The 24,366-nt window shown below is 38.2% G+C and overlaps 1 protein-coding gene across 3 annotated transcripts in view; it reads left to right on the top strand.

The window, feature by feature from the left end:
- Rp1 (RP1 axonemal microtubule associated) overlaps positions 1-24,366 on the top strand; it is a 226,275-nt gene that overhangs the window by 200,158 nt on the left and 1,751 nt on the right. For 2 of the 3 annotated variants that reach the window (XM_087185399.1, XM_087185401.1), the window contains exons 21-22: positions 2,645-2,777; positions 3,921-4,072. In XM_087185399.1, the coding sequence (XP_087041525.1) occupies positions 2,645-2,777; positions 3,921-4,072 (285 nt within the window). Of the gene's footprint in view, positions 1-2,644; positions 2,778-3,920; positions 4,073-13,995; positions 14,151-24,366 lie in introns of all 3 variants that reach the window. The other variant, XM_087185394.1, reaches the window with a different exon arrangement.

The raw sequence follows: 24,366 nt of genomic DNA, 5'->3' as shown, positions 1-24,366 counted from the left end.
TGGAGCTCACTTTGAGCCCCCCACCCTAGAGAGTTTCCAGGGGAGGTAGTGGGATTGTGCTTATGTGAAATGGGTGAGACTACCAGTGAGGAGCTCTGAGGTTGAAGGTGTGGTGACTCTGAAATCAGAGACTTACTGCCAGTTTTCCTACTCTACAGGAAGAAGCTAGTGGAGTTTTACATAAAATAAAGTTATAAAATGTTTTATATTTCATAAGGAGGACTTCAAGTCTAGAATCTAAAAGTTACATTGACCATTTATAATAAAACATCTGGTTCCATCTGAAATTCTTACTGTATCCTGCAGTATTTGAAACCTATATAGAACTTAGTAAGTGTTCATTAATATGCTTCTTTAATGTAATCTCATATTATTTAAATATTTTGGGTCTATACCTCACAAGTAATCCATAAAATCTTCTTGATGGTAGAGACAGTTTCTCTTTGTTAAGCTCCCAGCCATGCTAGTGTGGTATTGTGTGCATCCCTGCGAGAAATTTTCCTGCATTGAAGGGAAGGATCAATGTTTCCACTCTCAGAGTTATGCACACACATACACAGGCAGTAGGCCTGGGAATTCCCATGAACTCTTGGTTACCTATTTTTTTTAGTAATTTAATTTTCAGATTCTGGAGGAGAATGTTCCTCTGTATAGTTTAGGGAACAGCATCTTTTTCTGCCCCCCAAGTAAAACAAAGTAATATATCTCATTGGGTCAAGAAAGGGAATAAAAATGATTAAATACCCTCTCTTATTGCTGAAACCTTAGCAAAAAGATGACTATAAAATAGGACCTCACCTGTAGGATGCTGATCACTCTCCTTTTGTTCACCCACTTGTGCCATTTCTGTAGTCTCTGGAACATTAGAACAACTGACATTTCTTATGATTAGGCAGGGGACCAAAAACAATTATATTTGAGTACTGTATCTGATTGGGACTAAAAAGCATATAAATCCTTATGATTGGTTTCTTTCTCTTGGTATACTGAATTTTCTATCTAATTTCCAGAAAAGTAAAGTGTGATATAGTGTGTGGGTGGGAGGGGAAATTTCCAAGTTTAGGAGAATATGTTTTATGAACATCTTTTATATTTATGTATAAGTGCAGCTAGTGTTAACATGAAGAATTTATACAATTTATATAACTTTTGAATATTTCTTGTATGTACTCTTATCTGTTCCCTATAACTTTGTGAAGAATTTATTATTTCTTAAAACATGTTCTCATGGCTCCTTTTCTGGGTGAAATTCAGATGAAATTAGGCATTGATGATCCCATCTATGATTTCATCCCATCACCTGTATTGACAGATACCTGTTTCACCTATTCATTTATTCAGTAAACAACCCAAGACTACCTTGTGAAAGCTTGAGGGAATACTAATATGAGTTGGACAAGGTCCCTTTTCTCAAGTCAGTTGAAGATGTTGAGTCATGAAAGGGGTAGTCTGCCATCGTTCACCAAGTAGGCCTAATCAGACTGGGGGCTCACAAAAGACTTTTTAGAAAGATTATGTCTCAGCTATGTAACGAATATGGGGCATCCTCAACACAGTAATGAGTTAGAAGAAAGTGATTCTAAGTAAATTAGAGTATGTATGAAACCCATCAAGAGAAGACATGTTTCTAGCTCATGGAACCAAGAACAGATACGTAGAACTAGAGTATTAGATATGAGAAAGAAATATCTAGCAAGATTGGATTCAGTCATGAACTTTTCCTTATGTTGAAGATTGTGGGTTTTATATGACAGGTAGGATTGCTGAAAAAGTTGGAAGCAGCGTATAAAATTGTCAGATTTTTAAATTTAAATTCTTGAAACAGCCTAAAGACAGCTTTAGAAAACAGCAAGAAAGGCAGAGTGTTACAGCGATGAGGTCTGAGAATAATCACCCAAAAGGTGGTTATTACCTGCTCCTAAAGAAGGCAGAGGAAAGTGAGGAGGAGGGCCGAGACCTTACTTAGGATATTGACTCACATCTTAAAAGGAGAAGGGCACTTCATCTATTTCAATTAGAGGGGAGGCAAGTCCTCTGCTAGTCTCCTGAGATGTGAAGGAGAGCATGATGAATGGAGGACAGCCTCTGGGTGAAATAGCTACCAAGGAGCAAGCTCTAAGGAGGTGTCCACTGAGCATCCTCTGGGCAGGTAGGAAAAGGCACTGCACTGAAACGTGTGCACGCTGAGGGCACAGCATACAGCTACTATAAATAAACTTAAAAGGCATAAAAAGTTCTACTGTATAGCTTGCTTTGATGATTAATATAAACACAAACTTTTTTGGAGTTCTTCCTGTAAATTACTTTTTTGGTCAATCCCTTAGGAAAAACTGAGATAGATCAGACAGAATCTATTTCAAATTTTCAAGCTTCTAATTTCTTATCTATAATGTTGTAAGAATTTTACCCATTTACTTGGTGATAATTAAAAGATGATTAAAATAAATCATGTAGAATAATACTTGGCAAATAATAATAGCCTAATATATAATAGCCACTAGAATGCTATTACTACTGACAACCATCACCACCACCTCAGAAGTACACAGATTACATTTTACCAAGCCTGGGGTGCATTTTGAATTCTGACTTCTATGAGAAATTGGAAATCATGCAACTTGATCATTGTTTTTTCTAATCCCAGGTAACCATGCAGCATATAAAGAGCAAGAAGATCTTAGATTTTGTAGCAAATGCATGGCTGTCTCAGATCCAAGCAGATGGAGATCTTGTTTGTGAGCTTCCTGTAATCAAAGAAGGACAACCTGTTTTTCCCGGTATATTGCTAAAGTTCACATATGTATCTTATTTAAACTGTCTTGTAGCTGCTTGAACTTATTTCTGAGCTATTCACTTGCAGAATACTGTTTCCTGCTTCTAAGGGAGTTGTTTCACCCATTGAGTGTAAGATCTGACTGAGGTGTGGTTGAGACCACTGAGGCAGGCAGAGTTCAAGCGAGAGTTTTTAGTTGTCTGAGTGCAGATGGACCAAGGGCAGAAAGGCTGTTGGCACTGAGAAGAGGGTGTGTGGATTGATATGGGGGAATTTAGGTAGGGGATGGGGCACTGGTCAAGAGGGTGGAAATATTAGGGTCCCATGGGTGAAGGGCCTGGGGCTGGCTCATAAACAGGCCGGTGGTAGGAGCAGTAGGAAGGCTGCTGCTTTTCTGTTATTGCTATGCTCCTGTGGATGCAGGTAGCCTGTCTGCTTGGGGGGTGTTCCCTTCTGGTTGGGCAGGGGTCCAACTTGGGCGACCTGTCATTGAGAAGTGACTTTTTCATTGTCACAGCATGAATAATTGGTGGATTTGGGTTTAAGCATATTTCAAAATGGGTCTTATGGTCCAGCTGCCATCATAGAGACTGAGGCTGTGAGAGCTAAGAAATGTCACAGCCTTCTCTCATCTGGCTTTGTTGAGGATTAGCCGGGAACCTCATGTCATCACTTAATTTGAATTTATTTACTCATCAAAACTTGCATTAATCTGCTGCGCAATAGCAAGGACCCGAGTTCAATCCCTGGTACCAAAAAAAAAAAAAGAAACTTGCATTATTTTGAACTTTAAACATTATATACTATAACATTTTTACCTCATCTGTAAAATACTAAGCATAAAATGTCCTATGTTATATGTAGAAGAAGAGCCTTTCAAAGAATATTTTATTTCTCCTTTGGATAAAGTTATATACATACTGTGTGTGTGCTAATGACGTAACAATGCTCATTTATAGTTAAATATAGTTATAGTTAAAATCCAAAGGCCAGAAGTCTCTTGATATATGCAGAAAGTCCAGATTTGAGGAAATTTCATATATCACATTTTTTACTATAGCCCAAGAACACATGGATCTGGCTTCTATTCATGTGAACAGTGAAGTAACAGATTTCCTTTTGCTTTCTCTCCATCTTGCTTTGCCAGTAGTGAGATACCATGTTGATGTCTACACTGGACAGCTGAAACGAGCAGAAACAGACTCAGAGGTCTCTCTCTGTCTCTATGGGGAGAGGGGAGATTCTGGCCTTAGGTTGCTGCACAAATCTAACATGCCAGTAAGATTCCGAAGAGGACAGGTAAGTCTGTGTAAGGGACTCTTCAGGTTCAACCTCTCTAATGATAGCCACATGTGATTTAAAATCTAAAAGGTGCCTGACATTCTTCAAGTTCTAGTTTTGGAACATCTTTAACATAAGTTTCCCGAGCTGACTTCATAATATTTTTAGTTTTAGAAGTTGTTCTTAAAAGAAAAATGAGACATGCTAAAACCTATAATGAATAATAGAACAAAGAAAAAGGCATTAAAAATTAGTGCTAGTGTAAGGAAAAGAACTAACTGTGTCAAAAAGATAGCGGAGAAAATGTATATGAGCATGCTCTGTCAGGACTGACAACTGCAAAGTATTTTATTCTAAAATGTCAGGCCATACAAAGAACTTTATAAGGTATTTCTTAAAACAATACCATGGCTATTTTTATAGCATCCCCAAATTGACTCTATTATGTTTATATTCAAAATTCCTCATTATTCTCTTTTATCTTTTTCATATAAATATGATTTTTCTATATATAATATATTTGAGAAGTTACAATGAGATATCTATTAACCCAGTTAATTTTTAATGTTACTTTAGTGTATATGGAAGGAAAGTACTACTTGAGGGTCTGAAATTAAGGATTGGGGAGTTGTTGATTAAAGATAAAGTTTTAAAGAAGAGGACTCCTTAAACTAGTTTGAGAATACTGTTTCTCAGATTTGTAAGTGTTGTTTGTTAAAGATATTAAAGATCACCTAGGCATTTTATTTGTCACTGTAGATTACATCGAAGCTTTCATTAGAATGAATAGGAAAGGGAGTTCTGCTTTGGATGAGACAAAAAAATTATGCCTAGTTTTTCCTTTTACAAGTGTTATAGTTTAGATTGTGAAAGTCTCCAAAATGTCTCATGTGTCCATAGGTGGGGCTTTTGGATCGTAGGAGCACTATAATCACCAGTGGGTTTATCCATTGATGAGTTCCATACCTGAATGTGCTGTTAGAGGGTAGGGCCTGGTTAAAAGTGAATCGTTGAGGATGTGGCTTAGAAGGATGTATTCTTGTCCCTGGCTCCTTCCTTCTCTCTCTGCTTCCTGGCTGCCATGGACTGAGAGCACGTTTCCTCTACAGTGCCCTGCTGCTATGCTGTTCCTGCTTTGGAGCCAACCAACCATGGAGTGAGTCCTCTAAAAACCATGAGCCAAAATAAACCTATCCTCCTTAAAGTTATGGGTGTCGGATATTTTATCTCAGCTATGTGAAAGTGATTAATACAGATTAGAATCACAGAAGTGATCATTGCTGTGACTGTACCTGACTGGTTTAGAAGCCTTTGGAACTGGTTGCAGGAAGAGTTTGGAAAGCTTTTGAGATGCCAGATGGAGAACCCCTGGAAGGCTATACACAGAAGTTTGATCGGTAATTCTGGGTGGAGTTCAGAAATGCTGATAGAAATGTGGATGATAAAGGTCAAGCTCCTGAGGTATTAGTTTGGAACAAGGATTCCATTGATGGTTGGACTTGAGACCATATGTGTTATCCTCTGGCAGAAAATGTGTCCTTGTTTTGCCCATGTCCTGAGACTTTGCCTTGACTGAGAATAAGAGTGGTGGGTTAATTAATCTGGTGGGGAAAATTTCAGGACAACCCAATCATTAAGGCTGTGGCCTGAGCACTACTGGCTACTTTTAGTCAGATTTATAGTGAGAATCAGGGACAAAAGGAAGAGCAGAAATAATTGAAAAACTTCAACTTGGAGCTATAAAGAACTATATGCAAATATGGGGCCAAAAGAGATGTGGCTGCTGAAAAGATTAGTACTGTTTATTATTAGAAAGGAACCTGCACTTTGTGCAAGGACAAGAAGAAAGGTTCCTTAAGGGCATCTAAAGACTAGAGGAGACCCACCCATCACAGGTTTCAGGGTGGAAAAGGATAAATTCCTTTGAAAGACTGCTTTAGAAGAGAGGCCCAGGGTGCCCTGCTTATTCAGGACCTCTTAGGAAAATGTTTCCCTGAGTTCAGCTTTACAGGCACTCAGAGGCCACTAATGCTGTGGTACAAAAACATCAGGTCACTGCTTGAGATACCAGCAGACTTTGGTGTCATCCATGTAGTGCTGAGTTTTCAGACATGCATAATGCAGGAGTAGCAGGGTCATGGAGGCTTATACCCTGATTTCAAAGTAAGGCCTGGGAAGCCAAGCAATGTACCTGTTAGAGGGTGATGCCTAAAGCTGTTAAGATGAAAGCTGAAGGTGTAGTGGAAACTCTAGGAAGTTGGAATTGACAGGTGCATGGATCCTCTTTGCTGAGGAAAGCTGCAGGGTATGAGTACAGCCAATTCAAGAGAGAGGCCACATGGGCTGCTACCAGCAAGGTTAAAGGCTTAGGGATGCTCGTACCTTCTGTAACTTACATCTCATGGCCATATGCCTTGGATGCCAGATATGGAGCTACAGAATTTAATGTTTACTTTGCTGTGTTTTGGTCCTCCTTTGGTCTGATTCCTTTTTATCTCCCTATTCCTTCCTTTTGGAATAGAAATGTTTATCTTGTGCCATTGTATGGAAGTATTTAGCTTCTTTTTATTTTTACAGAGACTCAAGATTTGCCTTGAATCTCAGAGAGACTTTGTATTTGAATTTTTCAGTACTGCTGAAACAGGCAACTTTTAGAGATAGACTAAATACATTTTATATAATGAGAGGGACATGAGCCTTTTTGGAGCCAGGGGAAGTATACAGTTTATATCTTGAATGTTTCCCGCAAGTCTCATGTGTTCAGAGGTGGGGATTTTGAAAGGTAATTGGAACACGGGGCACTATCTTCATCAGTGGATTCATCCATTCATGAGTTCAATAACTGAATGTGCTTTTAGGAGATAAGGAGCTGTGCTACTTGGGAGTGTGACCTAGTAGAGTGTATTCTTGTCCCCTGCTCCTCCCTTCTTTATCTGCTCCCTGGCTTCCACTGATCCAGCACCTTTCCTTTGCCATGCTGTTCTGCCATGTATTTCTTTCTTGGAGCCAACCAACCATGGACTGAATCCTCTAAGAACCATGAGCTGAAATTAACCTCTCCTCCTTTAAGGTGAGGGTGTCAGGCATTTTGTACTAGTGTTAACAAAATGACTAATACTAGAGCAGAAATAAAATTTTATATACCACGTTATTATTGATTATCTATGGGATCAGTGATATTATTCTCTGAAGAACCCTACTAACTTTGCATGGACCCGACTCCTCCCTCCCACTTTATGATAAATAGTGAAGGCTCCATCACTCCTGGTTGTCTGCTAGTTGTTCTGCCAGCATGCAGCATTTTACAGCAGTGTTGCATCATGTGAAGTTATTAGGATGACATGCTAAGATTTTCTGTCATTTTCATGATTGATTTTCTTTAGTTCATCATTATGTATATCATTCAACAGATAATAGACTGAAATTAAAATTGAGTAGGAGCTATAGTTGCAGTGAGTGTATAAAGAAGACCAGAAGTGTGAATTTAATGGTTTTAGTGTGAAAGTTTAGAATTAGAGATATAAAAGTGCTTTTCCCTCCTGGTTCCTTTTAGATTTTACATTATTAAGTTATTTTCCTCATTGTGTGGAACATAATGGAATCGTCACATAATCTCAAGAGGTTTGTAGTCAAGAAACTGGTAACCTTGGAATTTTATGATCAGAATTACTCTATACCAGCCACTACTCACCTCCTAAATCGCTGATTGGGCTGGTTGTTGTTATTTTCTCTACACAGTGTCTAGTGGTATAATTAAAAGCAGCAACATACTAACAGACCCTGTTTAAATTCTGTCTTCAAACTTAAAGTTAGTTTAAGAAACAAAAAAGGTATTGTGCAGTAGTTTAGGTTTGCCCCAAAGATGGCCATGAGAGAAAAATTTAGATATAGGTAATTTATCTAGAAATGACCTATTTAAACCCCTAGGAATTGAAGGAGTGGGAACACTGAGGCAAGAAAGGGAGAGAAACCAATACACGCAATCCTTGTTTAAATTCTGAGTTCTGTTCGTGCAACTGGGTCGTTAAATGAATTGATTGCTATATGAGGAATAGTATATAGTATGGATATTACAATATTCAGAACAAAGAAATGGTCAAAGGAAACTCCAACTTGATGGCTTTGCTTTTATTTGCATAACTCTTACATGCAGCACTGTAGTGTGTAACAGAACACAAAACTATAGTGTACCATGTAGTACAATTGGCAAAAATTACAGTACTACGTAAACAACATGTACTTTACCAAAGAAAAAGACATTGCAGTTCTGTAAACAACATGTACAGAACTGTACCAAAAAACAAGACAGATTATAAATCCAAACAGTGAGCTTGGTGATAAATCTGTACAGTTGTTAAACAGGTAAGCTGTTACACAAGAAATATCTGTAAAGGATAATAGTGAGCTGCTTATTGCTGGGGTACCTTCTTGCTAAGGATCTTCAGAGAAATGCTATTAACCATCCCTCAGAATTGTCCCACCATGTGAAACCTAGGCAAAGAAGCAAGAGACACAGGGCTTTGAGGTAGGAAATAGTCAGCATACCTAAACTATCTACTGTAGCAGCAAATGAACCCAGGAATGGTTCTAGAGGACATGGGACAGAGCATCAGCAGCATTTGCAACAAACGGTGATGTGCATCATGAAATGTCCTCTTATAAGGACAGCCCAGGGATGCAGGATCGTGAGAATGAGATTATCAAAGTAAATTCAGTAAAATGCACAAACAATATTTATCTGGCTTACAAAAACACCATCATTGGAGTAGTAATGGTTTTAGTCTTGCCTAGACAAGAGATGTATGAAAGAATTCTCTTTATTCTGATCAGCATAGCATTTCCTTCAGGCCCTCTATCTCTCTCGAAATGTTAGTGCATTTTTGACATGAAAAACAAATTCTATTTATTTTTAAAAATGTATATGTTTTCAATAAATAATATTTACTTTCATTTGGAGGAACTGATAGACAGATAGATATAATTTTGATCATTTTCAAGCCCCTTCTTCATCTCATACTCTTACCTTCCCTTCATCCCTTTCCCCATCTCCAAAGGCTACCTTTATTTTATTCTTTAATTTACATTTTGGTTTTCTCAAATAAGACAAACCATGGCAAATTTAACTTCATGTGTCTGACTTATTTAATATTATAGTCACAATAAAGATGTAAAAGCAGCAAATAAACATATGAAAAAATGTTCAACATCACTGGTCATTTGAGAGATGCAGATGAAAACAACACTGAGATTTCACCTCACTGTAGGAACAACAGCTGCTATCAAGAAATTAACCAATACCAAACGTTGGCGGGGGTGTGGGGAGAAAGGAACCCTTCTCCATTGTTGGTGGGAGTGCAGACTGGTGCAATCACTGTGGAAATCAGTATGGAGATACCTCAAAGAACTAGGGGTAGAGGTCCCATTTGACCAGGCTATCCCCCTGCTGGGTATTTTCCCAAAAGAATTAAAAGAATCATACCACAGCGATATATGTGCACCCATGTTTATAGAAGCACAGTTTGTAATAGCTAAAGTTTGGGAACAACCCAAGTGCCCATCAACTGGACACTGGATAAAGAAGATGTGGATTTTTTTTTTATAAAATGGAGTACTACTCAGCCATAAAAAATGACAAGCTAGAGACATATATAGCTAAGAGGATGCATATTGAGGTCATACTCTTAAGTGAAATAAATAGGACACACGTGTAAATATTGAATAGTTTCTCTGGTGTGAGAAACTGAAAGTGTAAATAAGGATTAAAATGATTAAAATGAATAATTGATAATTTGAAATAGGAAGAAAGGGTCCAAAGGGGTAAAAGTGGGAGAGGAAGGGGAAAGGAAAGAAGAGAAAGGGAAAATTATAAGAAAAGGAAAAAATGGAAACAAAATCTTTGTAAATAGGGAAAGATGGAGGGGGTGAAGGGAGCACAGGGAATGGGGAAAGAATAAGAACCAAGATTCATCATGTACAGGTACAAGTACCCAATGATAAATGTAAATGTATTGTTTACCTAATGTACCAATAAAAGAATTTAAAGAAAAAAATATTATAGTCTCAAGATCCATTCACTTTCCTGCAAATGTCATGAATTCATTCTTCTTTATGGCTGAATAAAATTCCATTGTGTATACTTCCAACATTTTTTTATCCATTTGTCCATTGATGGGCATCTGTTTCAGAGCTTAGCTATGTGAATCGGGCTGCTATAAACATGGATATGCATGTATCACTATGGTATGAAAATCTTTAATTCTTTTGGGCAATACAGGAGAGATGCAGTTGGATCAAATGGAACTTCTATTTTTAGCTTTTTGAGGACTAGCCATGCTGATTTCCGTAATGGTTGAACTATTTTACATTCCAACAAGGTAGAAGTTCCTTTTTGCCTTCATCCTTGCTAGCATTTGTAGGTTTTTTGTGTTCTTGATCAAAGACATTCTGATTGGAATAAGATGGAACCTCAAAGTTGTTTTCATATGCATTTTCATAATGGCCAAAGATGATGAACTTTTTTTCTTATTGGCCATTTTTACTTCTTCTTTAAAGAAGTGTTTATTCAGTTTATGTGCCCACTTTTTCATTGGGTTATTTTGGAAGGGGTTAATTTTTTGAGTTCTTTGTGTACTCTGGATATTGATTCTCTTATCAAAAGAATAGCTGGCAAAAATTTTTTTCAACTGTGTAGGCTGTATCTTCACTCTGGTTATTCTTTCCTTTGCTGTGCAGAAGCTTTTTAATTTAATCTGATGTATTGATTCTTGGTATTATTTGTTATACTATTGGCATTCTGTTCTGGAAATCCTTGCCTATGCCTATGGCTTCAGGCATTTTCTCTATGTTATCTTCAAGCAGGTTTAGTTTCTGGTCCTATATCTGTGTCTTTGGCTCATTTTTATTTGATTTTTCAGTATAAGTTGAGAAATATGTAATCTAGTTGCATTGTTCACAGTTTTTCCAACACAGTTTGTTGAAGAGGCTATCTTTTCTCCAAGGTATATTTTTAGCTCCTTGTAAAAAACTCAGGCTGCTGAGGGTGCAGGGCATTGTTTCTATATCTTCCATTGTATTCCATTGGTCTCTGTGTCTATTTTTGTGCCAATACCATATGGTTTTTGTCACTATAGCTTTGTAGTATCATGTGAAATTAGGAATTGTAATCCTTTCTGCTTCTTTTTGCTCAAGATTGCTTTGGGTATTTTGGATCTTCTCTGGTTCTGTGTAAATTTTAGAATTTTTTTCTAGTTTTGTGAAGAATGCTGTTGATAGATATATTGATAGGAATTGTATTAATTCTATTTTTAATCACTTTTGGTAATATAGACATTTTGGTGTTATTGATTCTATCTATCCAGAAACAGGGAATGTCTTCCATTTTCTAATGTACCCTTCAATCTCTTTGTTCACATTTCTATAGTTTTCATTATAGAAACTTTTTACCTCTTTGGTTAGGTTGATTCCTTTGTCTTAATATTTTTGAAACTATGGGATTGTCTTCCTGACTTCATTATCATTGGGTTCATTTTTGGTATACAGGAATATTATTGATCTTTATGTGCTGATTTTGGATCCTGTCACTTTATTGAATATGCTTATCAGCTATAAGAGTCTTCTGGTGGAGGTTCTTTGGTCTATATTGTAAGGGATCATATCATCTATAAATAGAGATAATTTAACTTCTTCCTTTCCTTTTCTTATCCCCTTTCTTTCTTTCTCTTGTCTGAGCACTCTTACTAGAGCTTCAAATACTATATTGAAGAGAACTAGTGAGAGTGGAAACCCTTTTTTCATTCCATTTTAGAAAGAATGTTCTCAGTTTTTCCCTATTTAGTATGGTGTTTGCTGTGGGTTTGTCATAAATGCCTTTTATTAGTTTGAGGGAAGAGCCTTCTATACCTATTTTCATCATGGTTCTTATCATAAGTGGATGTTGGATTTTGTGTCTTTTGAGATAATCATTTGATTTTCATTCTTGATTTTATTTTTTTGTATGTGTTGTATTTACATTTATTGATTTATATGTGTTGCACCATCCTTGAATTCCAGGGATAAAGCAACTTGGTCATGATGTAGGATATTTTTAATGACTTGTTGCATTCTGTCTGCAAGTATTTTATTGAGGATTTTTGTATCGATGTTCTTCAAGGAGAGTGCCTTATAGTTTGTCTTGCTGTCTGTCTGTCTGGGTCTCTCTCTCTCTCCCCCCCCCTTCCTTCCTTCCTTCGTTTCCTTCCTTCCTTTTTTTTTGAGTACTTGTCTATATTTTGGTATCAGGGTACTGGTGGCTTCATAGAATTGAGTTTTGCAGTGTTCTTTCCTGTTCAGTTTCATCTGAGAGTTAGAGGAATACTGACATTAATTCCCTGATTATTCCTATAAAATTCAGCAATCGATCCACTGGGCTCTGGGCTTTTTTTTTTTTTTTTCAGTTGCTGGAGTTTCTATTACTGCATCAATTTTATTGCCAGTTATTTGTCAATTTAGAGCTTTTGTATCTTCTTGGTTCAATTTTGTATGTCGTATATGTCTGGGAATTTACCCATTTCTTCCAGATTGTCCAATTTATTGGAATATAAAATTTTAAAATAGTGACTTATAATCCTCTGGATTTCAGTAATGTCTTTTGTAATTTTCTCTTTTTCATTTGTATTTATATTGGGTGTTTTCTTTTTCTTTTGGTTTTTTTTTTTGGCTAAAAATTTATCAGTTTTATTCTTTCAAAGAACCAACTCTTTGTTCTCTTCTTGGTGAATTGTACTGATACCTACTCATCCTATTCAGAGTAAGATCTGTCCCTAGTAGTGTGGCTGTCACTGGTAATAACAGTATACAAAGAGATAATCATATACTGTATCAACATACAAAACTTATTTAAATAGTTTTCAACTTTTTTAATAGCTCAGGAAGATAAGAGAATAGTATGCTATAGATATGCTGGGAATTAGGAGAAGTAAGAAAAAGAAAAATGAAAGACAGGGAAGGAAAAAGCCCCAGAAAACAAAGAGAATGTGAGAAAGAAGAAAAAGTAGGTTTTCATAATAGATGATATTTTTATGCCCAGGAAGAAAGGGGGAAGGAGTTTGAGAGGTTATGTGTAGGGGTGGGAAGAAAAAAAGAGGGAGAAAGAAAGAAAGAAAGAAAGGGAAAGAGAGAGAAAAGTAACTTGAGAAGCTAACCAAATATTATTAGGTAATTATGAACTTGTTTAGAAAGATCTCTATTATTTCGCTATCCAGGAAAATTCAAGGAAAGAAGTATAATATAGTAGGCTGCAGAAAATTAAATATTAATGATATTCAGATTAATGCTAATAGTGTACAGTAAGAGCAGCAGAAAGGATATAAAGCAAAAAACATAAAAGAAAAAGAAAAATAGGACAAGAGTGAATGCCATAGATCACGTGAGTGTATTTTCTCTAGACCCCTATAATGAAATTCTATTTATTTAGGAATGTGGATTACAGAATTTCACAACTAATTGAAGAATGTGGTCTATTTTCATATTCAGATGAAAATGAGGAAAAGGATTTCTGGAAGAAAAGGAGGAGGGAAAATGAGAAAAAAATGTCTTTTATGCATCAAAGTATGTCAGTATTTGTGGAAAGGACATATTCTACCTTTAAACCTGTGGTTGTCAACCTGCCTCTTACTGAACTGCTTCTAAGGGGCAAGGGTCGAAGTGAAAGGAAAGCAGCAGACGGAAAGCTTTGGTGTTGGGTGTGTTTGTTTTTTCCACACTGGAGATACTAGAATAGAATAAAGCAAAATTGCAAGAGCGAAAACACAGTCAAAACATATTTTAATAGATGAAAAGTAATTTACTTATTTTTCTTCCTTTATTGCCTCATTTGGTGTAGCCTGGGGCTATTATTATTGCCAGCATTTGTTATTTGCTGGACTTTCACTATTACTGTGAGATTTTTCTGTCTCCTGCACCAGATTGATAAATTTGAAGTAGAAGCAGTGTCACTTGGAAAACTGCAGAAGGCGCTGTTGCACTGTGAGGCCAGTGATGAATCACAGTACTGGTACTGTGAAAAGGTTGTAGTCAGAGAGCCCAGCACAGGCTCAGAGTCCACCTTCACCTGTGAAAGGTAAGGCAGGTTTGTGTGGTGCTGCAGAGGAGTGTGTTACACTGTGGATGACACTGTGTGAGCATGAGCGTGTGTGTGTGTGTGTGTGTGTGTGTGTGTGTGTGAATGGTGTGTTGTAGGTTAAGGATTTGTGTCATTTACTCAGGACTGCACATCATAAAAGAAGCGTCATGTGTCATTGGTTGTGTGTTTAAGAAAATAATCATTTGCTAAGCATCTTAAGAAAATCTTACCTTGTAATATCTTATTACCAAAATATTCTATTACCAAAAAGCCAAAAAGGTCAAAAGTTGAATATTGCAAATTATTACATAGAGAAAATATTTTATAAATTTTGGCTTCTTTAAGTTACTAAAATTGTAGTGTAACAACAATTTCATAAAGAGATTGGGAGTGGAGAATTTTAGCTACAGATTTAGCTCAGTGGTGCCGCACCTGCCTGGCAAGTGCAAGGTCCTGAGTTCAATTCCCATTAACCCCCTCCCCCCGCAAAAAAAGAGTGGAGAATTTTAGAAAGAGCTTGAGCACAGAAAGTGTGGAAGACAAAGATTCCAATCTAGACAAGTTGTAGTTTTCTTTGAGCCCCATGAGGTAAATTCCAGAAGAAACTCCCTCCATTTCTGTCTTGCCCCTGCCCTGCCCCGCTTTTATGTATGAGTCCCAGATCTCACAGATTTTCCCTTCTTGAAATCTCACCATCGGATATTCAACACCTTCTTGCTTAGATCAGTGGCACTTATTTGCATAGAAAAAGCTTTGCTCTCCACTTCTTTGCTGAGCTCTGTTATCTGAAGAAAACGCCTATCTTTGGCTGCATGGGCACTTTATTATTTTTGCTTAGTCTCTCAATTACAGGAAGGAAGCCAGGTCCCAGACTCATGAATGGGATTGAGTATGAATAGTTGCTCATTAAACCCTATCTATTGTAGACATGGGGGTGAGAAACTTGGGCTTTATTTGTCAGTGTTGGGAGATGCCGTACAGCCTTTTGTCCAGATGGATTATCAACAGGAAGTGAAGCAAAAAATAAATTAAGCAAAACAAAAGCATTGGGAAATCTAAGGGTGTGGATTTGGAAATCCAACCAGAAATGATTTCTCTTTTCTCCTGGTGGTGGTGGTTACTCAGTGCTTTGCATATCACAAGCCTCCCTGTCTGATGAGAGGCAGAGCACTGAAGAGGCCTTGGATGTCCCTTTCCAGCCTGTTCTCACCCCCAGCGTCCCAAGCAGCCCAAGAGCTAGGTGGTAGCCGAATATTATTCCCCACCTCTGTTCATCACTTGAGAATGCCTCATCCAGGGCTTTCTTCATTCTGCTATACTTTGTCACATCAACTTAGTTTATTTCTTTTAAATATGAAATATACTGGAGGGTTCTCTAGATTTATGCACTGTCACCGTTACTGCCTGCACACCAGTTCAGCCTCCATCACCATTACCCCACTGCCTTTACCTGTCTATCTTTGCTACCTTATTTCTTATCACGAGGCTAACATGATCCTGTCTGGAAGGAAGAGACATAGTGATAGCATAATTAGTGCCAATGGATTGCATCTGAAAAACTTTACAAAATAATATTAAATGGCCAAGAATAATAGGCCAAAATGTACCATCCTGGCTATCAAATGCTAATATTTGATGCCCTGCACAAGGTGGGTCCTGAATAAGTAGTAGGCAGTGCTCATTCATATAATATTCTGATGAAGAAAGCAGTTACAAAATCTCATTCCTTCCTATTCTGTGGATATAAAGAGAGTATATAGATCCTACTTCCTTAATTCTTAAAGAAATAAAAGAGTGTGACTGCAGGAATGAAACAGGAGCATAGCAGCTTCCTTTTTACTGCAGAAAAGCCTACTCTGAAGCTACTTACAATGCCTTCTTTGTGCCTAAAGCCTTCTGTCTGAATGCATAAGTTCAATGATAGCATCCTCTAAGGCAGGTAGAGTCTGGAAGGCTGCACCCAGGAGGAGAAAAGAGACCTTGTAGCTGCGTGCAGGAGCTTGTCTGGGCATTCTCCTTGCAGTCTGGGGACCGGGGGCTGTGCAGCCAGAGATGTGAGTAATTTGTCTGAGATGCAGGGGGCAGAAATGCCTAGGTGGCCATATTCTAGAAAGGAAAAGGAAAGATAATCTTGGTCATGCTCCTTAGAGCTTCCTCAAAAGCAAGAATTTACAGTACATCTGAGTTAGGGTGCAAAGACCACTTCATATGTGTTCTTTTATGAGCTCAGGGAGGAATGGCTGGGTGAAAAAGACAGCAGAGCTCTGGAGGAGGGTGCTTCTGTGTACCACAGATGCTTCCTGCAAGCTTCCACATCCTCCTCCTTTCCCCTCTTTCAGTGAACACCCACATCCTTATGGTTTTATTTTATTTCTATACCTGAAAATACTATTTTTCTGCCTTTATAGATAAGAGTATACATCACTGAATTTCTGACATTTACACAGAAGGCTTAGCTATTTGAAGTTTAGCAATGAAAATTTATAGTTGAATAAGGTCAACATTCAAATAAATTTACAAATTGATTTTAATATTCTTATGTATTAATTGCATTGCTATAGTTTCCTGTGGCTGCTTTAACAAAGTCCTATAAGCTTGGTTTTTTTTTGTTTTTGTGCTTTTGTGGTAGTGGGGATCGAACTGAGGACCTTGCCCTTACCAGGCAGGTACTGAGCCACTGGGCTCAGCCCAGCTCGGTGTTTTTAAACAACAGAAATTTATTCCCTCAGAGTTCTAGAGGCAAGCAATCTGAAATCTAGATATTGGCAAAACCATTCTTTCTCTGCAGGGCCTGGGAAACAATCCCTCCTGACCCTTCCCAGCTACGGGGTGGTTGCTCACAAGCCTTGCCATTCCATGGCTTGTAGCTCATCAGGCCACTGTCTGCCTCTGTTGTCACATGGCTATCTTCCTTTTGTGCATCTGTGTCTCTTCTTATAGGATGCTAGTCATTGGACTAGGACCACTTATTCCATTTTGATCTCAGCTTACCTAATTATTTGTGCAAAGTCACTGCTTCCAAAAAAGGTCACGTTCTGAGGTTTTGGGTGGACATGAATTTGGGGGGAGCACTATTTGAGTAGACGCCAGAATGTAGTAGTTAACTTAGGAATAACTTTTTCTTATGTAAACTTGTATTATGTGTGTGTATTGTGTATGTTAGTATATGTGTGCAGAAACAATGTGATTTATAACATGTATTTGCTAACCCTCTTGGTCTTGGAGGGTCTAGATACACAGGCAATTACAGCCAACCTCTTCTGCCTGTGCACAAGGAATGCCAGGGACCTCAGGGTTGCCCTCATTAGTTTCTGACTGGCATGGGAGATGACACTTACATGAGCTCTCCAGAAGAGGATTTTTGAGTTAAAGGCCCTACCTAAGGCAATGCTAAAGAGAAGGAGAATTTAGGATGCAGAAATTGAAAAATTAAATGCAAATAACCGATTTTTAAAAATCCAAACCTAACTTGATTTGTCAAGGCAGAGCAGCATGACCAGCTTTGTCGTCTCAATACTAAATCATGGTCAGCCATGATTTAGGTGGAGTGACTCTGAGGCATATAACCTAAAGAATAAAGAAAGAGGTGATGCTACAGGGCTCCTAAGAGTTGATACTGTAACTAACACCTTTAGAGTATTCTTGTCTCATTTCTATTAAGTATGCATTGCTTTTTTTTTTTTTAAACAGTTGAGATCATTTCCTTTGGGTAAAGTGGAAGAAAAAAAAGACTTAAGGAAGTTTCCACTGTGGATAGGATCAGCCATCAGCAAACCCTGAGTACTTTTGGAATACGGAATGCTGCCTCCATTCCAAGTCCACATGCACTGTTTCTCAATCCTCAATGCCTTCCTACTAATTGTTAGGAAAAAGACCTGTTATTCCACTAAAATAACTGGGGGTCCCTGTCGGTAGCTGAAGCAAGTCTTTGGGCAGGGGTTGACCTTTCCTGTGTCCTTGGGGTTGCATCCTGTGGGAACCGTTGTTGCTGAAACCAACCTGAGCTCCACAGTGGGCCCACAGCCACACCAGAGCCTGCAGACACAGCTCTTCTGTGCTCTCCGCACCCCCCCAGCATGCTCTCATCTGATGCTGTCCTGCCTCCGTTCACCGAACTCTTGGCCTTGCCCTGGTACCTATAGTCCAGAAACCTTCCACCACAGTATTTACTAGTGAATTGACATCCTCTGTAATGCTATTGCTAGGAAGTCTTTTCTGAAGCCTCAGATTGGATAAATGCCACTTTACTGTACACCTTTCACAAGAGGTGTGATGTTAACTCAGCATTCACTATATTGAATTGGGTGTGTGTTTATTTATCTAGACTACTTTTCTAATTCTCAGTAGACTTTTCCTCAATGCTTTGACCTCAACTGTTAATGATAACAAAAGCCTAATAGTTACTCTTAGAATTAGCATAGGTATGGATTTTTGAGCAAAACCTGGTTTATTTGTCTCAGGATATATCTCAGTCTTGAAAAACTAAAGTTGCTAGTTGACCTCCAGTGACAATAAAGTCTCTGCCCTGGCTACTTGGCAGGAAGGAGCACATTCTCTATTGCTCCATTATTGAGGTCTCAACTACCAGCTGGACCACATCTCCATGTCAGAGATTCTTGAGCTTCTGCAAGGCTGATTGTCACCCCTCCATGATTCCATTATCTTCACAAAGTGTTTTCCTTGCTTATTTGCCTTGTGTCATCTCTGGCAGTTATTCCAAGGAAATCATACTTGAAGGCCCTTAGGAGATTGTAATCAAAGATCTGATGTTTCCACAAGACAAACATAAAACCTAGTGATTCAGGAAGTATGTAAGTCAATTTTTGAATAAGTTGCAAACTAAGTCCTATGCAGAGCAAGGCTAAGTAAATCATCTGTAGAGAAGAATAAGACTAGAACCTGGGAAACCTGTTGAAAGAGGTGCCCTTCTTTTGCATAACTACAGTTGGAACTTTACACTTATGCCAGGCTTGCGTGAAGGTACTAGTTTGTGTTGATGGGTTTAAAATGAATTATACTTCCTCAACCTCTTGGCCATTGACCTTTCCAGTCTCCTCTTTCAGTTCACCTTAGTAAAGTGCATTTTGCTTCTTTCCCTAGATGTTCACCAGGGACATTGTTAATCTTACCTCACAGATCTTAGCTCATTTTCTCCTTTCTCTGCTTATTGAAATCTTTACCTTCCAATGGCCAGGACAGTCTGCTATCCATTCCATATCTATATCCATATCCATTCTCTGCTTGCTCAACCAAGGATGATCTTATCTTTACCTTTTTAAAAACCCTCCAGGGTTTGACTTAAACCCCTGTGCAATACTTATCACATTAAGTTAGTTACTGCAATAGTGAATGTGTTTGTCTCATGTACCAGATGATAAGCGTCTTAAGGGGAGAGTCTTATATGTTTCTTTTTATTGTCCAGCATGATTTCTTATACCAAGCAGGAATTTGGCCAGTATTTATAGAAAAATGGAGGAAGAATAAAAGGGAAGAAAGAAGAAAGTAATAAAAAACATAATGGAATTCCATGTGGCAAGAAACCTTAGAGGTCACCTAATCTTCAAATTCCTTCTATGGCATCCTCAGATGTCGCTAAAAAAAAATTATGAATTTGTTTATTTTCAAAATCATTAGCCCGTGTACAAATGGTTGTGTTTTCCCTATCTGGGTAATAGGGAGAAATGTAGGTTAAAAAATGACACAGATTTTGATTAAGTACAGAAATATAAAATACTATTTTTATAGAACAGAATAATAAAAATTATCATGAGACAGTGAGCAGTCATTTAACTTTACTAATTTTTTTTTCTGAAAGAGGCCACTATTAATCATTTCTTGCTATTCTGAGCATGTATTTGTGCTGCTGCAGGTTTCTGTGCTCTTCTTTGTCAGTTTGATCCATTCCTTGGTGCAAAAGCAATAAGTGGTGATGGCAAGAAACTGACAGAACGAGGCGCAGGGGTGAGTCTTGCCCATGTTTTAGAATGGGGATGGAGATCAGAACCTTCAAGTATATCTTCTGCCGTTTTCAGTCTGAATGAGTGGTCGTCTGTCTAAAATGTATCTCAGACAAATGTAATCTATATCACTCTTTACCTTTTTATGCTTCTTCCCCAGCATATTTATGTGGAGGACTGCCCCAACACATTCCTTGGTGTGTCTACTCTAATTTTAAAAGACTTAGAGAATTTTTTCCCCTGTCTTTCTCTTAGCTAGACTAGTGAAAGGGAATCCTTTCATGAAGGGGGGGTTTCTTTTGCTGGTGTTTGTATAAGGGTATGGTGTTTGGGGGCCAGAAACTTTTCTTGCCTGCTTTTTGTTCCACTCCTTTAATGTCAGCACTACTCCTCTCAAGCCATACTGCTCCATCTAGTACTCCCATCTGTTTGGAGTTTGAGGGAAACCGTCTTATCCTAATGCAAAAATGTGATTCACAATCTTTAACTCCTAATCTTGGCTAATTCTCTTTGGCTTGTTTTTGTTTTTGAGGATTTATTGCAGAAATTTTGGTGTCAAAATATACATGGAGTAAAATAGGTACGCGCTGTGACTAACTCTTATCTAGGACAACTACAGTCTGTCCTGTTCTCATTCAAAATGGTTAGAGTAAGGATTTTTTTTTTACAGTAAAGATCTGATGACAATATGAAACTATTTTTTAAAGTATTTCATAGATGTGATAGCCTCTGGAGGAAATTGTGTGAATAGTCTTGATGACTGCAGATTTTTAAGAAATTTGAGCCTAGGGTAATCTAGAAGGAATAATTTTTAATAGGTACCCACTACTCAAATGTTTCTGTGGCTTTCAGGGTCATACCATTGCTTTTTGGCCAGTATCTTGTGGGAAAAAAATCATAGGAGAGACTTTTCAGAGACAAGACCAGTGTGAATTTTAAAAAAATTTAATCAGTTAATAAACTCTGGCTTTGTTGCAAGGAGAAATTCACTAAAGCTCATTTTAGAAAGGACAACTTTGCAGGTGAGATCCACTGGAAGACCCCAGTTTAAGAACTAAAGCTGGATATTACAAACTAGCTAAGGTCACCAAAGAACCACTCACCATATTTGGATTGTCAAGGTTTCTCTTCATCAAACATCTCTATTCTTTCTGTAGATCAAGTCCTTCTGTCTTGTGTCTTTGGCTTGTGACTAGGTTTGACTAGTGACTAGTCACAAGCTTTGACCTTGTGACTAGTGGTACCAAGTGGCCTCAGGAGTACTGTGGAGCCTCCATGTGCAGCACCATCTGGTCACAGTTCTGTATCTCTAGGCCAAGATACTGAGAGAGAACATCAGATTGACTGAGCCTGAGTTAGACATCCCTTCCTTCCCCAGCCAGCATGTCCCCTGGTGCGAAAAGTTAGTATACAAGGCCTGCCTTTCTTTCAGCACAACTGAAAAAAGAGAGATGGTTGTTAGCTGACTGCCAATTTCCCTGAATAGATTTGCTACAATGTCAACTGTGTACAAGTTATTGTGTTTGGGAATGGAAAAATACAGTATTAATTGACATTTACTGGCCATATGTCAGATACTGTGATAAGTGTATATGCATTTAAAATGGTATTCCTATTGTGTAATATTATTATCCAGAATTTACAAATGAGAAAACTGAGGCTTAGAAAGATCAAGAGAGAATATGGGTTAAGATTGTACAACCAGTAAGTTTGGAAATGAGTCTGACTCCACTTCCAATCCAGAACTACATCCTCTTTTTTTTTCTTAGATTCTCTTATTGGTACATTTTAGGTATACAGTACATTTACATTTATCATTGGGAATTTGTACCTTTATATGATGTATCTTGATTCTTATTTTTCCCCCATTTCTTGTCTTCCCTTCACCCCCTCCACCTTTCCTTATTTACAAAGACTTTGTTTCCATTTTTTCCTTTTCTTGTAATTTTTCATTTCCCTCCTTTCCTTTCCCCTACACCTCCCACTTCCCCTACCCCTTTGGACCTTTTCTTCCTATTTCCCATTATCAATTATTCATTTTAATCCTTATTTACACTTTCAGTTTCTCACACCAGAGAAACTATTCGGTATTTGCACGTGTGTGCCCTATTTATTTCACTTAAGAGTATGTCCTCAATATGTATCCATTTAGCTGTAAATGTCTCTAGTTTCTCATTCTTTATGGATGTGTAGTACTCCACTTTATTAAAAAACCACATCTTCTTTGTCCAGTTTCCAGTTGATGGGCACTTGGGCTGTTTCCAAGCTTTCACTATTACAAACTGTGCCGCTATAAACATGGGTGCACATGTATCACTGTGGTATGATTCTTTTAAGTCTTTGGGGAAGATACCCAGCAGGGGAATAGCTGGGTCAAATGGGACCTCTGGTCCTAGTCCTTTGAGGTATCTCCATACTGATTTCCACAGTGGTTGCACCAGTCTGCTCTCCCACCGACAATGGAGAAGGGTTCCTTTCTTCCCACAACCCTGCCAACATTTGTTATTTGTTGATTTCTTGATAGCAGCTACTCTTTCTTGAACCAGAACTATATCCTCTTTTCCTCTCTTCTTCTCTCCTTCCCTTCCTCCCCCTTGGATTTTGTGGCACTGGGGATTAAACCCAGGGCGTTATGTATGTTAGGCAAGAACTATATTACTGAGTTGCTGCCAAGCCATCTTTATTTTTTAATTTTGAAATAGGGTCTCACTAAGTTGCCCGGGCTAGTCTGGAATTTGAGATACTGAGGGCTCAGCCTCCAAGCAGCTGGGATTTCAAGTATGCATTTCCATGCAAGACCAGAACCTATATTCTTAAATCAACTGTCTTTATTTTGGTTGATAAACTCATTATGGAGGTAATATAGCTGGAAAGATGACTACCTTAAGCAAAACCCAATAAATAAAGCAATAACACATAATTATAGGTTGACTAAGTGTGTAAAATCAATTGTAGTATATGATACTAGATTCCAGAAGAGGAAGAGAAAGCATACTGTGAGCTGCAATGGTCAGAAGGAAATGGGATCTCTTACAGCTTTTGAAAAGTTGACAGGTGCATGGTCCTGACAGCTGGGTAAGACTATGAGAGCCCTCAATTCACCTTTACAGCTCACAACTGATCATCATCTTGTGGTTTCAAGTCCAGTATAGTGGATTTAGCCCTAGAGTTCTGCCTCTAAATCCCTTGACATTTTCAGATTCTATGACTCCTCGTCCCCATAGGTAGGTCCCACACAGCTTCAACATCCTCCTGCCCACTTGGTTCCCAACCCTGTCTTGTCCAGCAGCTTTCTGTGCTTAGCCACATGGAATCTCATCATAGCTCCCTATACCTTTTCCAGGGCTACTCTCTCTCTCATCTTTTGGCATCTTTTCTGAACTCTTGTTTGCCTGTAAGGTATCTACTTATTCTCCAATCTTCATCTCAAATATCACCTCATAGATGAAACTTTTTGTGCTTCATCTCTTTGTACTTCCCATTATGCCATTTAGAATTGGTATCTCCTCTTCTGCTCCTATTCTGTCTGTATTTCTTCATCACTCACAATATTTCGGTGCATTTATATCTTTACTCATCAGTTCTTATCCTTTACTCTGGAAGCACCTTCAGTAAGATTTCCTCTCTCTGTTGTTCTTCTACAGCCCCAGCACTTAGAAAAGAGCCTGGCACACAGAAGGCACTTTCCCCATACTTACTGAATAGACAGAAGGATGGGTAAATGGAAGGAATAAATGTTTCAATATATGATAGCAATAATTATGGGTTTTGTGGTAAAATAGTAACATTTACCTAATAAATGTTATAATACTTTTGCATGACTTTTGATTTCAGCTTCTTAACAATTCTATGAAGCAGGTAAGATCACAGAATCAGTAAGTGGGAAGGCTGGTTTACTGAATCCAGTCTTGACTTTTCTTGCAACAGGGATCTTCTAATACAGAGATTTGTCTGATTTAGGGGAAGGTATCAGTGTGAGCTATTACCCGAAGCACAGTTGACAAAGTGGTAGTATTTTCACCATACTTTAAGGTAATACAATTCTTTTTGCAGGCACTGAGGAAGATTTTAGAGAAAGCCATGTAAATGCAGCACAGAGACTTTCAGAGAGGAAAGATTAAATGGTGGAATTATTTTTCTGAAACAAGCCCATGGGCAGGCTATACTCTCTAGGCTGGCTCAAAATCTTAAACATGTCCTTGCCTTTGTTCAAACTAGGTTCTTTGCGTGCTCTGCTGCAACCCCAGTGGCATTTA

Source organism: Heterocephalus glaber, unplaced genomic scaffold (assembly GCF_053883595.1).
Source record: "Heterocephalus glaber isolate CG9 unplaced genomic scaffold, H.glaber_assembly_v1.0 deba00000281, whole genome shotgun sequence".
Classification (NCBI taxonomy): domain Eukaryota; kingdom Metazoa; phylum Chordata; class Mammalia; order Rodentia; family Bathyergidae; genus Heterocephalus; species Heterocephalus glaber.
This window is presented reverse-complemented; position numbering and strand designations above follow the sequence as displayed.